Raw genomic sequence first — 18,024 nt, forward strand, 5'->3', positions numbered from 1 at the left:
GTGCAGTGATACATTGCGTGCGATTCGTCACGTGAAAAGCCGAAGCCGGCTTCTTACACACTGCACTGTAGACATACTATACACCACCATACATACACACATTTCACCACACATCACAAAACTTGCCACATACTATGCACTGTACACTTAGCAATACACTTCACTCTAAACCACAATAACTATACTATGAATGGTGCGTATAGCCATCAGGTGGGATGTACAGTAGACTTGCAGACCCCTGTTGTTACCATCATATAAAATTAAAAAAGTATCATCAGGCTAAGACCAATTAAATGAAACCCAAAGGGATTAAAAGCAAAACAAGTGCAGTAAGTAGGCCTGACATCAAATTGTTTTGATATTATGAACATATATTTAGTGTATGAAGCCAAATGTAACTATTACAAAAATGCTTACCTTTTCTTTTTTTAAAGGATATTTAAAAAGCAATCGTAAAAACAAATTGAGAGCATCCAGAAAAGCACGGCCACACCTGACAGCCACTTTAATAGTAATGTCCAACAGTTACAATTCATGCTTATTCATTTAATACGTAACCATCAAAATACATTCCTAATTCATGTTTTAAACGGCAGCATAATGCTTTGCATATCGACTATTTCACTTCGACACTCAATGACTGCATATGCACAGAAAGCCCATCTCTGATTGACTGACACCTATAACCCCATTCATTATTTAAATGACAGAAACCAGTGAATAAGGCGGATGCTATGGAAAATCGTCTCAAACTCCAGGTTACACATCTTCCAAGGTGCCATTTTACACGTGCTGGCCCCTCCTACTCAGATTTGTCCAAAAACTCCATCCACACCTCCACATCCACAAACTGCTGGGGATTGCCTCGCTCTCCCTCAGAATCGGAAGGCTCCTCCTGCTTCACGCTGCCTCCATCCACTTGTAGATTGGGTCCTGGAGTCGAATCTTGATCTTCACATTTCACCGTCACTTCTTCACATTTCACCGTCACTTCTTCACATTTCACTGTCACTTCTTCAAATTTCACTGTCACTCCTGGCCATGTTGCCAAGTTGGAATTTTCTTCTGATTCTCGTTTCATGAGAGATGGGCTCATTGCAGCACGTTGACTTTCACAAGTCGATTTCACTTTCTCCTTGTGGATCTTCTCATGCCTCTTTAGGTTTCCTGATAATGTAAACTCCTTCCCACACACAGTGCACTTCAAGGGCTTCTCACTGGTGTGTGTTCTATTATGTTTCTTAAGAGTATCTGAACGAGCAAATGTCTTGCCGCACACAGTGCACTTGAAGGGCTTCTCACCCGTGTGTGTTCTTTGATGAATATGAAGAGTTTTTGAACAAGCAAATGCCTTCCCACACACAGTGCACCCGAAGGGCTTCTCGCCTGTGTGTGTTCTCTGATGAATTTGAAGAGTTTTTGAATGAGCAAACGCCTTCCCACACACAGTGCACTTGAAGGGCGTCTCACCCGTGTGTGTTTTTTGATGAATATGAAGATTTTCTGAATAAACAAATGCCTTCCCACACACAGTGCACTCTAAGGGCTTCTCGCCTGTGTGTGTTCTCTGATGAATTTGAAGAGATTTTGAACGAGCAAATGCCTTTCCACACACAGTGCACTTGAAGGGCTTCTCACCCGTGTGTGTTTTCTGATGATTCTGAAGAGTTTTTGAACAAGCAAATGCCTTCCAACACACAGTGCACTCGAAGGGCTTCTCGCCTGTGTGTGTTCTCTGATGAATTTGAAGAGTTTTTGAATGAGCAAACACCTTCCCACACACAGTGCACTTGAAGGGCGTCTCACCCGTGTGTGTTTTTTGATGAATATGAAGATTTTCTGAATAAACAAATGCCTTCCCACACACAGTGCGCTCTAAGGGCTTCTCGCCTGTGTGTGTTCTCTGATGAATTTGAAGAGATTTTGAACGAGCAAATGCCTTTCCACACACATTGCACTTGAAGGGCTTCTCACCGGTGTGTGTTCTCTGATGAATTTGAAGAGATTTTGAACGAGCAAATGCCTTTCCACACACAGTGCACTTGAAGGGCTTCTCACTCGTGTGTGTTTTATTATGTTTCTTAAGAGTATCTGAACGAGCAAATGTCTTGCCACACACAGTGCACTTGAAGGGCTTCTCACCCGTGTGTGTTCTTTGATGAATATGAAGAGTTTTTGAACAAGCAAATGACTTCCCACACACAGTGCACTCGAAGGGCTTCTCGCCTGTGTGTGTTCTCTGATGAATTTGAAGAGTTTTTGAATGAGCAAACGCCTTCCCACACACAGTGCACTTGAAGGGCGTCTCACCCGTGTGTGTTTTTTGATGAATATGAAGATTTTCTGAATAAACAAATGCCTTCCCACACACAGTGCACTCTAAGGGCTTCTCGCCTGTGTGTGTTCTCTGATGAATTTGAAGAGATTTTGAACGAACAAATGACTTTCCACACACAGTGCACTTGAAGGGCTTCTCACCCGTGTGTGTTTTCTGATGATTATGAAGAGTTTTTGAAAGAGCAAATGCCTTCCCACACACAGTGCACTTGAAGGGCTTCTCACCCGTGTGTGTTCTATTATGTTTCTTAAGAGTTTCTGAAAGAGCAAATGCCTTCCCACACACAGTGCACTTGAAGGGCTTCTCACCCGTGTGTGTTCTTTGATGAACATGAAGATTTTCTGAATAAGCAAATGCCTTCCCACACACAGTGCACTTGAAGGGCTTCTCACCCGTGTGTGTTCTTTGATGAACATGAAGATTTTTTGAAAGAGCAAATGCCTTCCCACACACAGTGCACTTGAAGGGCTTCTCACCCGTGTGTGTTCTTTGATGACCATGAAGATTTTCTGAACAAGCAAATGCCTTCGCGCACACAGTGCACTTGAAGGGCTTTTCAGCCATGTGTGTTCTCTGATGAATATGAAGAGTTTTTGAAAGAGTAAATGCCTTCCCACACACAGTGCACTTGAACGGCTTCTCACCCGTGTGTGTTCTTTGATGAGCATGAAGATTTTCTGAACGAGCAAATGCCTTCGCACACACAGTGCACTTGAAGGGCTTCTCGGCCATGTGTGCTCTGTTGCTGCATCAAACGTCCACTGCGATCCGTGCTGTGTATACACTGGTCACATTGGTGTGTTTTATCACCAGGCTGTGTCGAGGGTCTTTTCGCCATGCGATTAATTCTGCAGATAGACACATACACATTACACACAATACACACATCACAAGACAAGGATCCCCTTGTATAGCCATAAAAGACTGTTGGGACAAGTGCTGTTAGTGAGCACCTATGAAGGCTGACACAGGCAATGAGGGGGTGGGTGGCCAGCATCACAAATGGGTGTCTTTGTCTCCCTAGCGGCGATGCTTACTCATCACACCAGGTACTGATTTTAATCTGAGTCGACCTAGGGGAGGCAACAGGAATGGTTCAAATAATCATCACTGGTGGTGGCTGTGAGTGGGAATTTTACTCGTGTCTCCGGGTTTGTAGTGCAGCACACCAACCACTGCACTACTACTCCCCAGATTACACACCCAGAGCACATGCACACACAATACACGTACTCATTACACACTCGAAAACAAAGTACACTGAGACAAAATATCCTGTTGATGCAAGTGCTGATAACCAGCACCTATTAATGCTGGCATGGCATTAATAGGATGTGGTGTGGCCAGAACCACACCCGGCTGTCATTGTCTCTATCAATGATGTTTCCAAACTGCAAGAGGTAATCATTTAAGGCTAAGTCAAACCATGGGAGGCCCAGGACCAGTTTACCTATTCACTGCCACCAATGTTGGCTAAGAGTGGGAATCAAACTCCAAAGAGTTAGTTGCAAAGTGCATGAAGCAATGCGTCACCGCTCCCCACATTGCCCCCTGCTCATACGCACAGAGACACAATGACACACTCATGGTCTACAGACGGCCAGAGACAACAGCAGTCGGGCGTGTTTCTGGCCACCCACCCTCCTGGTGTGTCATTTCGCCCTTCATAGGTGGTCGCTAACAGTACTTGCCTCAACAGTCTGTTCAAGTTGTAGGGTGCATCTTTGTCTTTGTCTTTATCTTGTGTGTGAGGGAGTGTAGTTTGTATGTTCTTCTCCTATGTTGCATGGGATTCATCCAGGTTTTCTGGTGTCTTGCAGCTAAACCCAAAAACAACGTACAGTAAAACCTTGGATTGTGAGTAACTTGATCTGCGAGTGTTTTGCAAGATGAGCAAAAAATGTTTAAATACATTTTAATTTGATAAACGAGCGAGGTCTTGCAATACGAGTAGTACGTATACGCTTTGTCTGCCGAGCGTCACGTGATCGCAACTGATGTACGAGTGCTTTGATATACGAGTGCTTTGGATAACAAGCACGTTTCCGGAACGAATAATGCTCGCAATCCAAGGTTTTACTGTAGTTGGTTTGACCCAAAAGATCCCACTGGTGAAATAATTACCTGGATGACTCAATTGAGATTACATTCAGTGTAATTTCTGCCTACTGCAACAACCTTGGCAGAACCCTCCTGAAAACGAGTCTTGAGACTCAGCAAAGATCTCCTCATTGAGGTAAAGCAATAACCCAGGCTGAGACTAATTCCAAGAGAAAACAGACAGTGGGCAAGCTTAGCAGACAAGACCTGCATAGCCAAACCCCACATCGTAATGTTTTCATATTACAAACTGGACATCGATTCAGTTACGAAATTGATATCACACAAAATAAACAATCGAGGCTTTCCTGGGTAAACATATTTACGAATGTTTAATATCGGGCCAGCCTGTTGTATTTGTTTGTTTTTAATCAATTTGAGTCTGATATAAGTGATCTTAGCCTGACATTGTTTTATTAATTTTACATAATAGCAGCTTTCTGTGCAAGCCTACTGTACATCCCACCTGTTGGCTGTACAAATACACATTACATGTAGTGCAATGTAAAGCATGGAGAACACAAGACCATGGAATTGGAAAAACTAGTCCAGAGCCCGAATAGGAAGTGAAACCAAGGCAAAAAATGTTTTATAAAAAGACTAAAAATATATGGACTGAGTATTGCAGCAATTTGTATAAGAGAATAATGAGCTGCTGGATGAATTTGAAAAGATATCCCCACCACCAAGGAATGCTACAAATGATGACATCTTTTAAGTAGAAAAGCCAAAAAACATCTCAAGAAAAACAAGAGTTTATTCGTGGACGCAATGAGTAGAGAAATGATCAAATCTGGAGGGAAGGAACTTATAAAATAAGTCCATGAGCTATGCAATAAAGTATGGAGAGAAAGGAAATACCGGAGTGGGCAAAACCCAAACTTGTGACAATACTCAAGAAAGGAGATCTCACGGAGGGTAAAAATTATAGAACCATCGCACAAATGAGCTTAATGGGGAAGATACTAATAATAGTACTATTAAATCAATTAAAACCGCAGGATTATTTGGCAGATGAACAGGCAAGGTTCAGGAAAAATAGGAACAGTCCATCACATGTTGATGTTAAGGTTCATAGCAGAGAAAGCAAAGATAAAGAATAGGCTGGTTTACAACTGTTTCATCTGGTTCGAGAAACCATTCGATTCGACAAAGCCAGCTAAAACGTGGGCAATATTAGGATCATACAGAGTAGGAAAAATATTGATTCCGCAGATTCTGCAGGACATAGGTGAGAGGTCAAAGTCAGCAGTAAAATTTGGACCATTAAAGTTTGGACAGGAAATATCAGAATGTTCCCAACAACAATAGACATGGAGATCCACTATCACTAAACAACTTTGTCACATACATGGAAAGAGTGATGGATGCCATTCCGAAAAACGGCACAGGAATATCTGTGCAAGGAAAAAAATTAATAACCTGAGATTCGCTAACAACACAGATCTGATGGAAAAAAGCTGCGCATTACTGCAGTAAAGTGTGCATATGCTGAATATGCCAGAAAAGGAGGCAGGACTGAAGATTAATGTAGAAAAAACAAATATGATGGCATTAGGATGGGAGGACATTGAGAAAGAAGTAATACTAGAAAGCAGCAAGATTGGGAATGAAAAGTAATGTGTATACTTTGGAAGTCTACAGACATGGGACGACTGCACAAAAGACATAAGAGCGAGGATCGCAAAGGCGAAAGGAGTAATGGCAGGCTTTAATGAAATCTGGAGCAGCAAGTAAATCAGCAACAAGAGTAAACTGAACACCTTAAGAACATGCTTGTTTAGTACAGCGTTGCATGCCTGTGAGACTTAGACATGAAAACGACTGGCAGAGAAAATATTGTGACTCGAAATATATTACAGTAAGGCCTCAAAGTACCACGGTGTAAGCGCGAATTCGCCTAAGTTGAGGTTCGCCTGTTTGAGTGTACTGTATATGATGCTAGCTGAGTGAACTCGTTTCTTGTGCAGGCGATACAGTTACACGCTGTCAAAATACATGTTCACATGATGGCGGGGTGATTTGACTCGCTTCTAACCCCGTACTTGTCGCAAAAGTACAAGTCACAAGTGTAAGTATGAATCGTAGTCGGTCACATATGATTGGGTCCGCATACTGAGCCCTCATACTCTGAGACCTTACTGTACTAGAGGATACGTACTGCAACTAACTTGTGACTAAAGTAGAACTAGGAAAAAGTTTTCACACAGAATACCTGATTGATGTAGGCACTGATGAGAAGGAAACTGGCACTATCCAGTAAATTTCAAAGTGTGTTGCTCGGAAAAATTGAAGGAACCGGAAAGAGGAAGACCTTACATAGAATGGCTTAAAAGATTGGTGCCAGAAAGTTGTGCACTTCTTGAGCATATTGGCATAAGACAGAGGAAAGTGGAACATATTGACAGAATGTGCAGTGGACACTTACGGGCTAGAGTGAAGGAAAGAAGTATTTAATCCCTTGCTGATTTTGTACGTTTGCCCACTGACAAAGAAATTATCAGTCTATAATTTTAATGGTAGGTTTATTTGAACAGTGAGAGACAGAATAACAACAACAAAATCCAGAAAAACGCATGTCAAAAATGTTATAAATTGATTTGCATTTTAATGAGGGAAATAAGTATTTGACCCCCTCTCAATCAGAAAGATTTCTGGCTCCCAGGTGTCTTTTATACAGGTAACGAGCTGAGATTAGGAGTACACTCTTAAAGGGAGTGCTTGTTAGCTGAGATTAGGAGCACTCCCTTTAAGAGTGTGCTCCTAATCTCAGCTCGTTACCTGTATAAAAGACACCTGTCCACAGAAGCAATCAATCAATCAGATTCCAAACTCTCCATCATGGCCAAGACCAAAGAGCTCTCCAAGGATGTCAGGGACAAGATTGTAGACCTACACAAGGCTGGAATGGGCTACAAGACCATTGCCAAGCAGCTTGGTGAGAAGGTGACATTTTGTGCGATTATTTGCAAATGGAAGAAACACAAAAGAACTGTCAATCTCCCTCGGCCTGGGGCTCCATGCAAGATCTCACCTCGTGGAGTTGCAATAATCATAAGAACGGTGAGGAATCGGCCCAGAACTACACGGGAGGATCTTGTCAGTGATCTCAATGCAGCTGGGACCATAGTCACCAAGAAAATAATTAGTAACACACTACGCCGTGAAGGACTGAAATCCTGCAGCGCCCGCAAGGTCCCCCTGCTCAAGAAAGCACATATACATGCCCGTCTGAAGTTTGCCAATGAACATCTGAATGATTCAGAGGACAACTGGGTGAAAGTGTTGTGGTCAGATGAGACCAACATGGAGCTCTTTGGCATCAACTCAACTCGCCGTGTGTGGAGGAGGAATGCTGCCTATGAACCCAAGAACACCATCCCCACCGTCAAACATGGAGGTGGAAACATGCTTTGGACAGGAATCAAAAAGGCTGAGAGTTGGTTCCTCGAAGCACGCTGCAAAATCTTGAAAAACCACTGAAATCAAACATATCGAAGACTGGTGCAGATGATACCATGGAAAGTGCTAAAGCAGAGGCTGCACGCATGCGCGCCCCCGATAGTGTAAGGGAGGCAGCCATGAAGCTAAAAAGAACCCGCATTGAGTAAGAATGTGTGGCAGCTGCTATTGCCACACGTAGAAAGGTCGAGTTGGAAGTAGATTTAAATTCTGTATATCAGGAAAATAAAGCAGTTGTGGCTGAGGTTCAGTCCAAAGTATTAGATACAGTTGTAGAACAAGAGAGTAGAGACAACTGTAGCAGGACTGGCAGTCAGAGGCTTCCAGACGATGCTGGTCAACGCACCAGGGACTGTGTAATGAACCACTCCTGCACGCATACCAGCCCATCCTCTCATCCTGACCGCCAGGGAAAAGGTCACCATCAGTGATCCACGCGTCTGCACGCCGACGGATGCGCAAGGCCAGGCTCGCAATCCAATGATTCAGACTGTGTCTGGATTAAGGGCTTGATGTTATACTAACAGCAAGATCCATAAAATGGCCACAAAGAGCCATAGACTAACACAAACTCATCACCCAGAGACCCACAAACTCATCACACAGAGTCACAGACTCCTCACCCAGAGATCAGGGAGGTCCTGAAGCCTTTCTCTAAGAATGACCCAGACTAGAAGTGCAGCAGCTCCTTCAACCTTGTCTCCCTCCATTACCTTAGAGGATGAGTAAAGTAGAATGCACTCGTAAGTATAGGACATAATACTCATGTTATAAATCGTTATTTTTATTAAATGTTTAGTATTTCTATTATTAGTGCTATTGCCGATACCCCAATGAAGCCCTCATATTATTCATACTAAAGCTATAACATTGTCAGGAACGCATCCCTATGTAGTATACAATGGGCTTATGATGACCCCTTGTAGCACTGATCGATTGGCGCTCAATTCTCCAGGAACAACACATCTGGAGGAGCGCTAAGCGAGCTTTGGCTGTATAAGGACAAGGGCACCCACATCGACTTTGGAAGCTACTGGTCAGTCTGCCTCCTTTCTCAGTGACAGGGCAGGTTTTGCCCACGCACTATTCAAGCAGGCTGAACCCACTGCCTTGCAAACGTCACCAATCCAGCATTCCAGGTTCACCACTCTGGTCAAATGAAGCGGTCAGCCTGATTAGTAAGGCAGAGTCATTAAATATAATTAAATCTGTCTTGAAAACTCACCACTTCAAACTGGCCTTTACCCCCGCATAGTTTGGCCATCTACCCTGGTTCTGAGCTAGTGGGTGAATGAGTTTTTACAACAAAAAAAACATGGTTGGGTAAGACAGGAAAACAAAATAGATTATAGATAAGCAATTAAAAAAATGTTTAGAAATGAAGTACATACATCCAATTTGCAAACAGACACCACTTGCAAGTCTGCATTAACCACACATTCTGGTGGTATATTTTACCACACGCATCAAGTCTGCATTAGTTACAAGTGTTATATTTATTTACCAGGCTATTTGTTAACAGATCTGCACTTTGTCTGGCCAGTAGTAGCTAGGTTTGCACAGAACTTCAACATCATGAAAATCAACTGAGTGTCCTTGTTGGCACTCGTGTTCTGCTACTGCTGACAGTTGTATTTGGGAGCATTTAATATTTCTTTGCTGTTCTTTTAGTCTCGTGCTGATTAAACTGGTCAACAATTTTTTAGACGTCATCTGCTTCAGAGATGAAATGTGCTGTTTGTTATGGATTTTGATGTACTGATTTCAAACATGACAATTAAAACAACTTATTGGCTACTGTTCCCAAGATATATTTTTTTTATTTGACGTCTATGTACATTGTGTATATAGTAGAGTTCTACTCATAAATTGTAAACCTCGGTCTTTTCATGTGTTTATGGTTGCTTTACATTATAACAGGTCACCTGTCCTGTTCATATAACACTTTAAAAATCAGCAAAAGGGTTATATACATAAAATGTATTACGAAACAAAAGGCAAAAAACTATTATGTATAACCACATAGCTTAGTCCTTATTCAGTGTCTACTCAGTGCGTCTTGACTTGTCTCTTGTATTCTTTAAATGGAGCATCTCTTGTCACTGTCCAGCAAGTCTGCAAGCATTGATGGGCTACATTTGCCCTGATAGCGTTTCTCCATTTTTGCAATGTCCTGGTGAAATCGCTCGCCATGCTCGTTGCTCCCTGCTCCGCAGTTTGGTGGGAAAAAAAATCTAGATGAGAGTGCAACAAATGTATCTTTAGTGACATGTTGCAACCAAGGCTTTGAGGAGGTTTTCCACCAACTCCCTGGAGTTGTCTGCTTTGTTTCCAAAAAAATTGTTGCCCCTAACTGGAAGGCTTTCCATGCTGTCTTTTCCTTGCCACGCAGTGCACCGTCAAATTAATAATCTCAAAGAAGTTCCCGAATCTGAGAACCAACAAAAGCACCTTCCTTCATCTTAGCTTCACTTAACCTTGGAAATTTTCTACGGAAGTACTTGAAAGCTGCTTGTTTTGTCCATGGCTTTGACAAAGTTCTTCATCAGACCCAGCTTGATGTGTAAGGGTGGTAACAAAATCTTCCTTGATTCAACAAGTGGTGGATGCTGAACACATATCCTCTCAGGCTCCAATGACTGTCAGAGTGGCCAATCTATTTGATGTAGTGGGAATCTTTCAGGCAACTATCCCATTTGCAGAGAAAACAGCAGTACTTTGTGTATCCAAGAGAGCAACAACCTTCAAATCCGCGACAACAAGAGTATGAATCCTTGCAGTCACAAAAGCTTCAAATCTAGAATTAATGGCCTCTACGGGGAGGATTTCCACCTATCTGTTAGAGCTTTTAACAGACGAGATAAGAAGTCACAGCTCGAGACGCTAACCTTCCTCAAAAGATGCCGTGACAAGGTAATACCCATCGCTTTCACACTCGCATCTGCTGTTGTATCTTCACCGAACTCTAAACGGATTCTGTTTAAGGCTAGCCGATCACTTATCTCAGAAAGAATCAGAGTGCTCCAATTTGAACTTGATAGTTTGGACAGGACTCTCCTAAAATCTCGTTTAATGTTAACACAAAAAATGTCCCGTTGTGATTGGAACCACGTTGACATGACTGCTGCCTCTGCTGATTCACTGTCAGTCAAATGCAGGGATAACGTGATCGCTAAATTCAACCTCCTATCAAAGAGGAATCCAGGACCACACATCACAAAACTGGACGCTAACAAAATCGTTATTAATCAGAGTAACATCCCGATTTCGGACAATCTGAAAACGGTACTGGCTAAAGGACTAAATTTCGCTGTCACCCCTAAACATATACCAGTAGAGGATATCATCTCTCAGGTCGATGTAGCCCTCAAAGGCATAGGACACATCCAAGCAGACGTTGCGAGAGCTGAGATAGCCACTATTCTTAAGAATGCTAAGGAACCCATTAGCAACATCAGCAAAAACGAGCGCTCTGAACTCGCGAATTTAAAAAGAGGGATGATATAGTCATCCTCTCGGCCGACAAAGGCAATGCCACTTTCATTATGGATAAAAATGCATACAACAAAATCCAGGACCTACTCAATGATGGAAGCTACTCAAAAATTAAAAGTGATCCTACTAACAGCCTAACGATAAAAACCAACAAGATCATCACTAGTTCGACTTCCTTGATCGAACCATCCAAACTTCCTCCATAAAACCCTTGGCTGCAAGACCTCCCAGATTCTATGGTTTTCCCAAGATCCATAAAGAAGGTACCCCACTACGACCCATCGTGTCCACGATCAACTCTCCTACCTACAAACTAGCCCGTTTTTTTATCGGACACTCTGCTTACCTTCACTGGCAAGACCACCTCAGCAGTACTTAACTCAACCAAATTGGTTTCGATGGTCAAGGACATTGCACTGTCTTCTGACGATATCTTCGTCAGCTTTGATGTGGTCTCTCTGTTTACCAAGGTCCCAGTACCTGACACCATAACAATAATTGAAGACTTGGTCCAACATGGACAGAACCCTGATGTCCCTGCGCTGGTTAGGCACTGCCTGACCAACACTTACTTTACCTGGAATGGTACTTTCTACAAACAAAATGAGGGTACCCCTATGGGCTCCCCCTTGTCACCAGCGATAGCCAATGTTTTCATGGAGAAATTTGAATCAGACGCCATCCAGACATACACCCTTCATCCTTCCCTGTGGAAGCGATATGTGGATGACACTTTCATCATTTGGCCACATGGCCTCCCAGCATTGAACCATTTCCTAGACTACAATTCCAGACACCCATCCATCAAATTCACCATGGAAGTGGAGAAAGATGGCAAGCTGCCATTCTTGGATGTTCTGTTTGAGAGGACTGATGGCTCTTTGGGACATTCTGTTTACAGGAAGTCCACCCACACAGCCTCCTACTTGAAGCCTGATTCCCACCACCACCCGACTCAAAAGAACTCTCTCATCAAAACATTATACCATAGGGCTCATTGCATTTCTGACCAACACCACCTGGCCAGTGAATTAAAACATGTACATCTGGCCCTCAAGATGAACGGATACTCTGACCGTACCATCCGCCAAGCTGTTTCTCCCACCATACAGAAACAACCACCTGATACTCCGATCAAAATCATCACATTACCATACATAGCAGGTGTTACTAAAAAGATTTCCAAAAGTTTTAAACAAACACAAGATCCAGGTCCGGTTCAATACAGTACACAAAATCCGTGATCTGATCCCATCCGTAAAGGATGTCATTCCTGACTTACAGTACCCCGGTGTTTACAAATTGAGTTGTACCCGCGGTGACTGCTATATCGGGGAGACGAAACGACATATTTCTGACCGAATCCGCGAGCACAAATCATATTTGAAACACGGCAGAACGAATTCTTCGGCCGTGGCTGATTGTTTCAACACAGCGGGTTCTCATGACATTGCCTTCTCTGATACCAAAGTTATCTGCAAACCTCCTGGTTATTACCAGAGATTTGTCCACGAAGCCATCCAGATATACAAACACAGACACAACTTCAACCGAGAGGATGGTTTCAAATTGAGCAACCATTGGAAAGGTGTTATAAATCAAGTCAAACGTTAGCCGCCTTATAAATGTGCAGCCATTGCTCTCAGTGGGTTGTATGTACTCGTGCATCTCTTCCCCCGAACCCCCTGCAGCATCAACCATTGAAAAGATGTTATAAACCAAGTCAAAGTTTGTCTGCCTTATAATTGTACAGCCATTTCCATTGCTTTCAGTGGGTTGCGTGTACTCGTGAATCTCCCCCCCCGAACCCCCTGCAGCATAACCAAAGGCGGCTTAACTCAGCCCTCCCCCCCACCCACGTCCCTTCTTGGCTCTTCCCCCCCCCCTTAACCTGTATATAATCCCGGCCGTCTCAGAGCTGTCCACTTGACACAGATATTCGGCTGTGACTGTTCCACCTGAACACGGAAGTTTGTGTTGCCTCCAAAACGTCGTGTTTTAATTTAGTTTTCTTTTATTTTACCTACGTTACTTTACCGAAAAAAAACACAGAGTATGAATGCTTGCAGTCACGAAACCTTCAAATCTAGAACCTTCAAATCGCCACAAAGCTGCCACTGATGTTGGTCATAGTTTATGCACCTTCAAAGTTGTTTCATGTTGTCATAGGTTTCCTTCATATGGACTGCATGACCAGTTGGAATTGATGTAAAAAAATTGCCATTACGCAGCAAAACAACTTTAAGACTCATCTTCGATTAATCAATTAACAGTCTCCACTCATCTGGATCATGAAAGATGTTGGGGGCTGCCATCACACCATCGATGTTGTTGCAGGCTACAAGACCATATCTTTCATGAAGAATGGGACAAGATCCTTTTGACGGTTATGGAACATGGTAACCCTAACATCACCTGCCAGGAGATTCCACTGCTGCAATCTGGAGCCCAACAGATTTGCCTTACTCTTGGGTAGTTCCAAATCCCTGACAAGGTCCTTCAGTTCCCCTTGTGTTATGAGGTGTGGTTCAGAGGAGGATAGGAGAAATTCTGGATCATGTGACCGTGATGGTTCAGGACCAAAAGTTTAATCCTCTTCCTGGACTGACTCAAGTGATAATGATTCTGTTGCAGCATATGTGTGGGACCCACGTTTTGTCCTGATCTACAATTTGCAGCCACAATAAAGGTGATAGGCTTTCTTAACCATAGTGGTTATACTGTGCTTTTGTGATGCAAAAGTCATGTCACCACAAACATAGCAGAAGTGATCTGCTTTGTTCACACAAGTACAAGGCATATCTGCTCCCTTTGGCTAAACAGAAATGTGTCCCTTTCCAAAATCAAACACTGACAAATAAGAAAGCACGACACTGCATGATTTATAGAGCTGATATAGAGCAATTTATTCAGCAGAGGGATGAAAGGCTAGTTATGATTGCATCATCCATGGCTTCTCGGAATAACACGATGCAATTCATATAATGTATGGCACAATACCAGGTTCAGATTGCATCAATCATTGTTTTGCTCAAAAAGCAAGTACTGTCCAAACCCAGTCATAGATTAATTTATAGATCCAGTCAAAGATGTATTTTAGTCATTTCCGGTTTAAATTGAGGTCCCTTCCCTTTATAACTCACTTATCCTCCGCCATTCCCAAGTCAAGGGTCATATATACTGACCCAGCAGCATATCTTGAAAACTAGAGCCAATCAACAATTTTAAGCATCATTTTTATTCTCAGTGACCCAGAATTAGTAAAGTTGGACTAGATTGATTTCGGAAGCATTTTGGCTGTAGTCTAGTGTTATTTATCACGTGCCAAATGATCAAGACTAATTAGATAATCTATCGAATTAGAAAATCAATCGAAATTGAGAGAATAAAAATGTTAACTGTTCGGATAGCTACAGACTTAGTGCTGCTTGCAAGTGAATCATCAAATAATACATTTTTTAAAATGCATGCCTATACAGGCCACCATACTTCAATAGGGATTACCATTGGTCGGGCTATTTTTGTGCACACACTGGACAGGAAGTACAAGATCAATGGGCTCGTATAATGCGCATGCATAATGCACGTTGATTCATTAATCCACCCCCCCCCCCAATTTACACAAGAGCTCACAAGTGTTATCATCACAACTACGCCTCTATTTAAGGAACGAAACAGGTGGACTTTCCACAAATCTGGCTATCGTCTGATGAAGCTAGTTGTAATTACTGGCAAAACATCGTACTCAGATTGTAAATGCTGTGGCTTGGCTCTCCAACACTTTGCTGTACAAGTAATGAATTGGCATGTTCTTTTTACGTGACAAACCTTACTAATTGGCTGAGTGGTGGGCAGATTTACGCGATCTAACCCAAAAAACCCGTATTATAGAGAAATCCTTCTGTTTCGGTCTGCGTGCCACTCACTAGGATCCGAGGTGAGAAGTTCACATTGTGATATTAGTTGTTGTTTACCCAGGTACAGCCTCGCTTCTTCCCTCTCTCTCGTAGCGATATCAATTGAGTAGCGGCAAGCACTTAATCTGTCCAGGTTGGAACATTGTTTTGTTTACGTGACAAACCTCACTAATTGGATGTGTTGGGTTGTGGCGGGTTTAACGATACATTAATATTTACGCAATCTAACCTAAACACCTCTTATGGATAACATAATTGCTCTTATTCTTGGTTCTTTCGGTAAAGTCACGTTGAAGGGAAACAATAAAATAATAAATATATAAATATAAAAATATTTTCATTAATTTATTGTTTCCCTTCAACGTGACTTTACCGAAAGAACCAAGAATATGAATCACTGCAGTCACGAAAGCTTTAAATCAAAATATAATTGCTCTTATTATTAAGTTTGTTTTTGTAAATATGTAATTAAGGAATGCTTCAATGTTTGCCGGCCGAGTTGCCCTTGAAAAAGAGCTTCTTATCTCAATGGACTTTACTTGGGTAATAAACTTCTGATTGTGAGTTTATGAGTGGGAGAGTGGGCGAGTGGGTGGATGAGTGTGAGTGGGCAAGCGAGTGTGGGCGAGTGGGACGGTCAGTGGTAAGAGTGTGTGGATAGATGAGTGTGTGCTTGAGTGGGAGGGTGGGTTAGAGTGGGAGGGTGGTTAGTGTGTGTGGGTGGGCGAGTGGTTCAGTAGGTGGATGAATGAGTGACAATTTAGTGGTTAGCGCGCTGTGCCACAAACGCGGCGACCCGGGTTAGAATTCCGCTCACAGCCAACGCCAGCGACGAATATCTGAACTGGTCCTAGGCCTCCCCGAGGTCGACTCAGCCTCGTGTGCCGTGCCGGCCTTCATAGATGCTCGCTAACAGTGGGTTGAGTAAGTGTATGAGTGGGAGCGTGTGGGTGAGCGTGTTGGTGGGCGAGTGTAATTGTGTAATGCTTTGACGTCTCATTCCGACTAAAATTAAACGTCTGGACTGGTATCGTCCGAATATTCCAGTGTTGACAAGCGGCCTGCAGATTACTCAATCGGGAATACGCGCAGAAGCATCGCCTCCCCCCATCCCCTGAAAGCAAAACAAACCTGACCGAGAGTAAGGAGACTCTGAGAGGTGAAGTAGTCAGCCAGGTGAAGACAAATTAAACTTAAGAGAATCAAAGCAAAGTCAGTCAGGCAAGGGCAGGAGGCAAGGCCTGCATGGCTCGGCCCCACGTAGTAACGTTCCAACCTGGACATCGATTCCATACTTGCCGCTCCTCAATTAATATCGCTACGCGAGAGAGAGAGGGAAGAAGCGAGGCTGTACCTGGGTGAACAACAACAACAACCAACATCACGATGGGAATTTCTCACCTCGGATCATTCGCGAGCAACGCATCCAGGAGGAGCTCTTGGCATTTCGTGACGTCACGCGGAAGATTCGCGGCGGTGGAGATGACATGACGTCACCAACGAATAACATACCCCAATCTCTGCCCACTGAGTGCTTTAACCGAATACATTATATTTTGATTTAAAGCTTTCGTGACTGCAGTGATTCATATTCTTAGTTCTTTCGGTAAAGTCACGTTGAAGGGAAATAATAAATTAATAAATATATAGCAAAATATATATTTTACTCTTTTTTGTTATTAATAAAATATATAAATATAACATATATAATATAAAATATATATTTTGTTATATATATTTTTTATTATTTCCCTTCAACGTGACTTATTGTTTCCCTTCAACGTGACTTTACCGAAAGAACTAAGAATATGAATATATTATGTTAATTTTATCACTGCCCATATATTAGATGGGCAATGCATGTCTGCTGACAACGCATTCAAGACGGAATGAATTAAAACAAATCTTGACTTAAAGCTTTCGTGACTGCAGGAATTCAGATTCTTTGGGTCTTTCGGTAAAGCCACGTAGATAGAAAAAAAAATAACAAAAATCTAAATCCCGACGTTTCGATCGCAACACAAGCAATCGTCTTAAGGTGAAAAAGAGGGAAATCTGTTGAGGCAGGCTGTTTATAAAGGTTTAGAGATGGGCGGAGCAGCTAATGTTAATGTAGGAGAAGGCTCCGACACCGGCAGTAAGTCTACACCAATCAGAGAGCTGTTTATAAAGGTTTAGAGATGGGCGGGGCAGCTAATGTTAATGTAGGAGCGTGTAGGAGAGAGAAATTTGCGTGTAAATGTAAGCTCGGCGGGGGCCAAGCTCGGCTAGGGCCCAGACGATGCAATGGCAAGCCGCTATTTACTAACACACCGGAAGGTTGGCTGTGTTAGTGAATGTAACTCAAAGAGTCGAAAATAACTGCTAACATAGGTAGGTAGGATAGGAACATCACAGCCAGTTATGACCTAAACTGGTTAATAACGTCCTTCCAATCATTGCTAATATTGTACCCATCTTTTTAACACGTAGGCTTTCGCGACCAATATTATTCATAATAAACGTGTTTGAGTTAGATCGCATTATTTTTAAATGTGTCGTAACCCTCCACCACCCGACACGGCCAATCAGTAAAAAAGTGTCACGTTGACAAAAGACAAATAGTTCACTACTTTAGCCCATCGGTGTGTTGAGTGAATTCACAACATTTACAATTTTTGAGTACGACGTTTTGCTGGTAATTACGGTTTTTAAATTTTATTCAGTATCTCA

At 42.6% G+C, this 18,024-nt stretch overlaps 1 protein-coding gene across 3 annotated transcripts; it reads right to left on the minus strand.

Moving 5' to 3' along the window:
• Positions 1-474: 474 nt before the first annotated feature.
• Positions 475-16,821, minus strand: LOC116957499 (uncharacterized). 3 transcript variants are annotated; one of them, XM_032979682.2, is made up of 3 exons: positions 16,714-16,815; positions 8,524-8,613; positions 475-3,186 (listed from the first exon to the last, which is right to left on the minus strand). In XM_032979682.2, the coding sequence occupies exon 3, from the start codon at positions 3,068-3,070 to the stop codon at positions 803-805; it is 2,268 nt and encodes a 755-aa protein (XP_032835573.2). In that variant the 5' UTR covers positions 3,071-3,186; positions 8,524-8,613; positions 16,714-16,815; the 3' UTR covers positions 475-802. The 3 variants fall into 3 exon arrangements, with proteins under 3 accessions (XP_032835573.2, XP_075912376.1, XP_032835572.2); XM_076056261.1 differs by lacking the exon at positions 8,524-8,613 and adding an exon at positions 4,030-4,158 and having other exon boundaries at positions 16,714-16,811; XM_032979681.2 differs by lacking the exon at positions 8,524-8,613 and having other exon boundaries at positions 16,714-16,821.
• Positions 16,822-18,024: the final 1,203 nt, after the last annotated feature.

This window comes from Petromyzon marinus, chromosome 75 (assembly GCF_048934315.1).
Source record: "Petromyzon marinus isolate PM22_M1 ecotype Great Lakes invasive population chromosome 75, UKy_Petmar_22M1.pri1.0, whole genome shotgun sequence".
Lineage (NCBI taxonomy): Eukaryota > Metazoa > Chordata > Hyperoartia > Petromyzontiformes > Petromyzontidae > Petromyzon > Petromyzon marinus.

Excerpts from the sequence above, each read along its gene's own strand:
- LOC116957499 (XM_032979681.2), bottom strand. The coding sequence starts at position 3,070 with ATGGCCGAGAAGCCCTTCAAGTGCACTGTGTGTGCGAAGGCATTTGCT.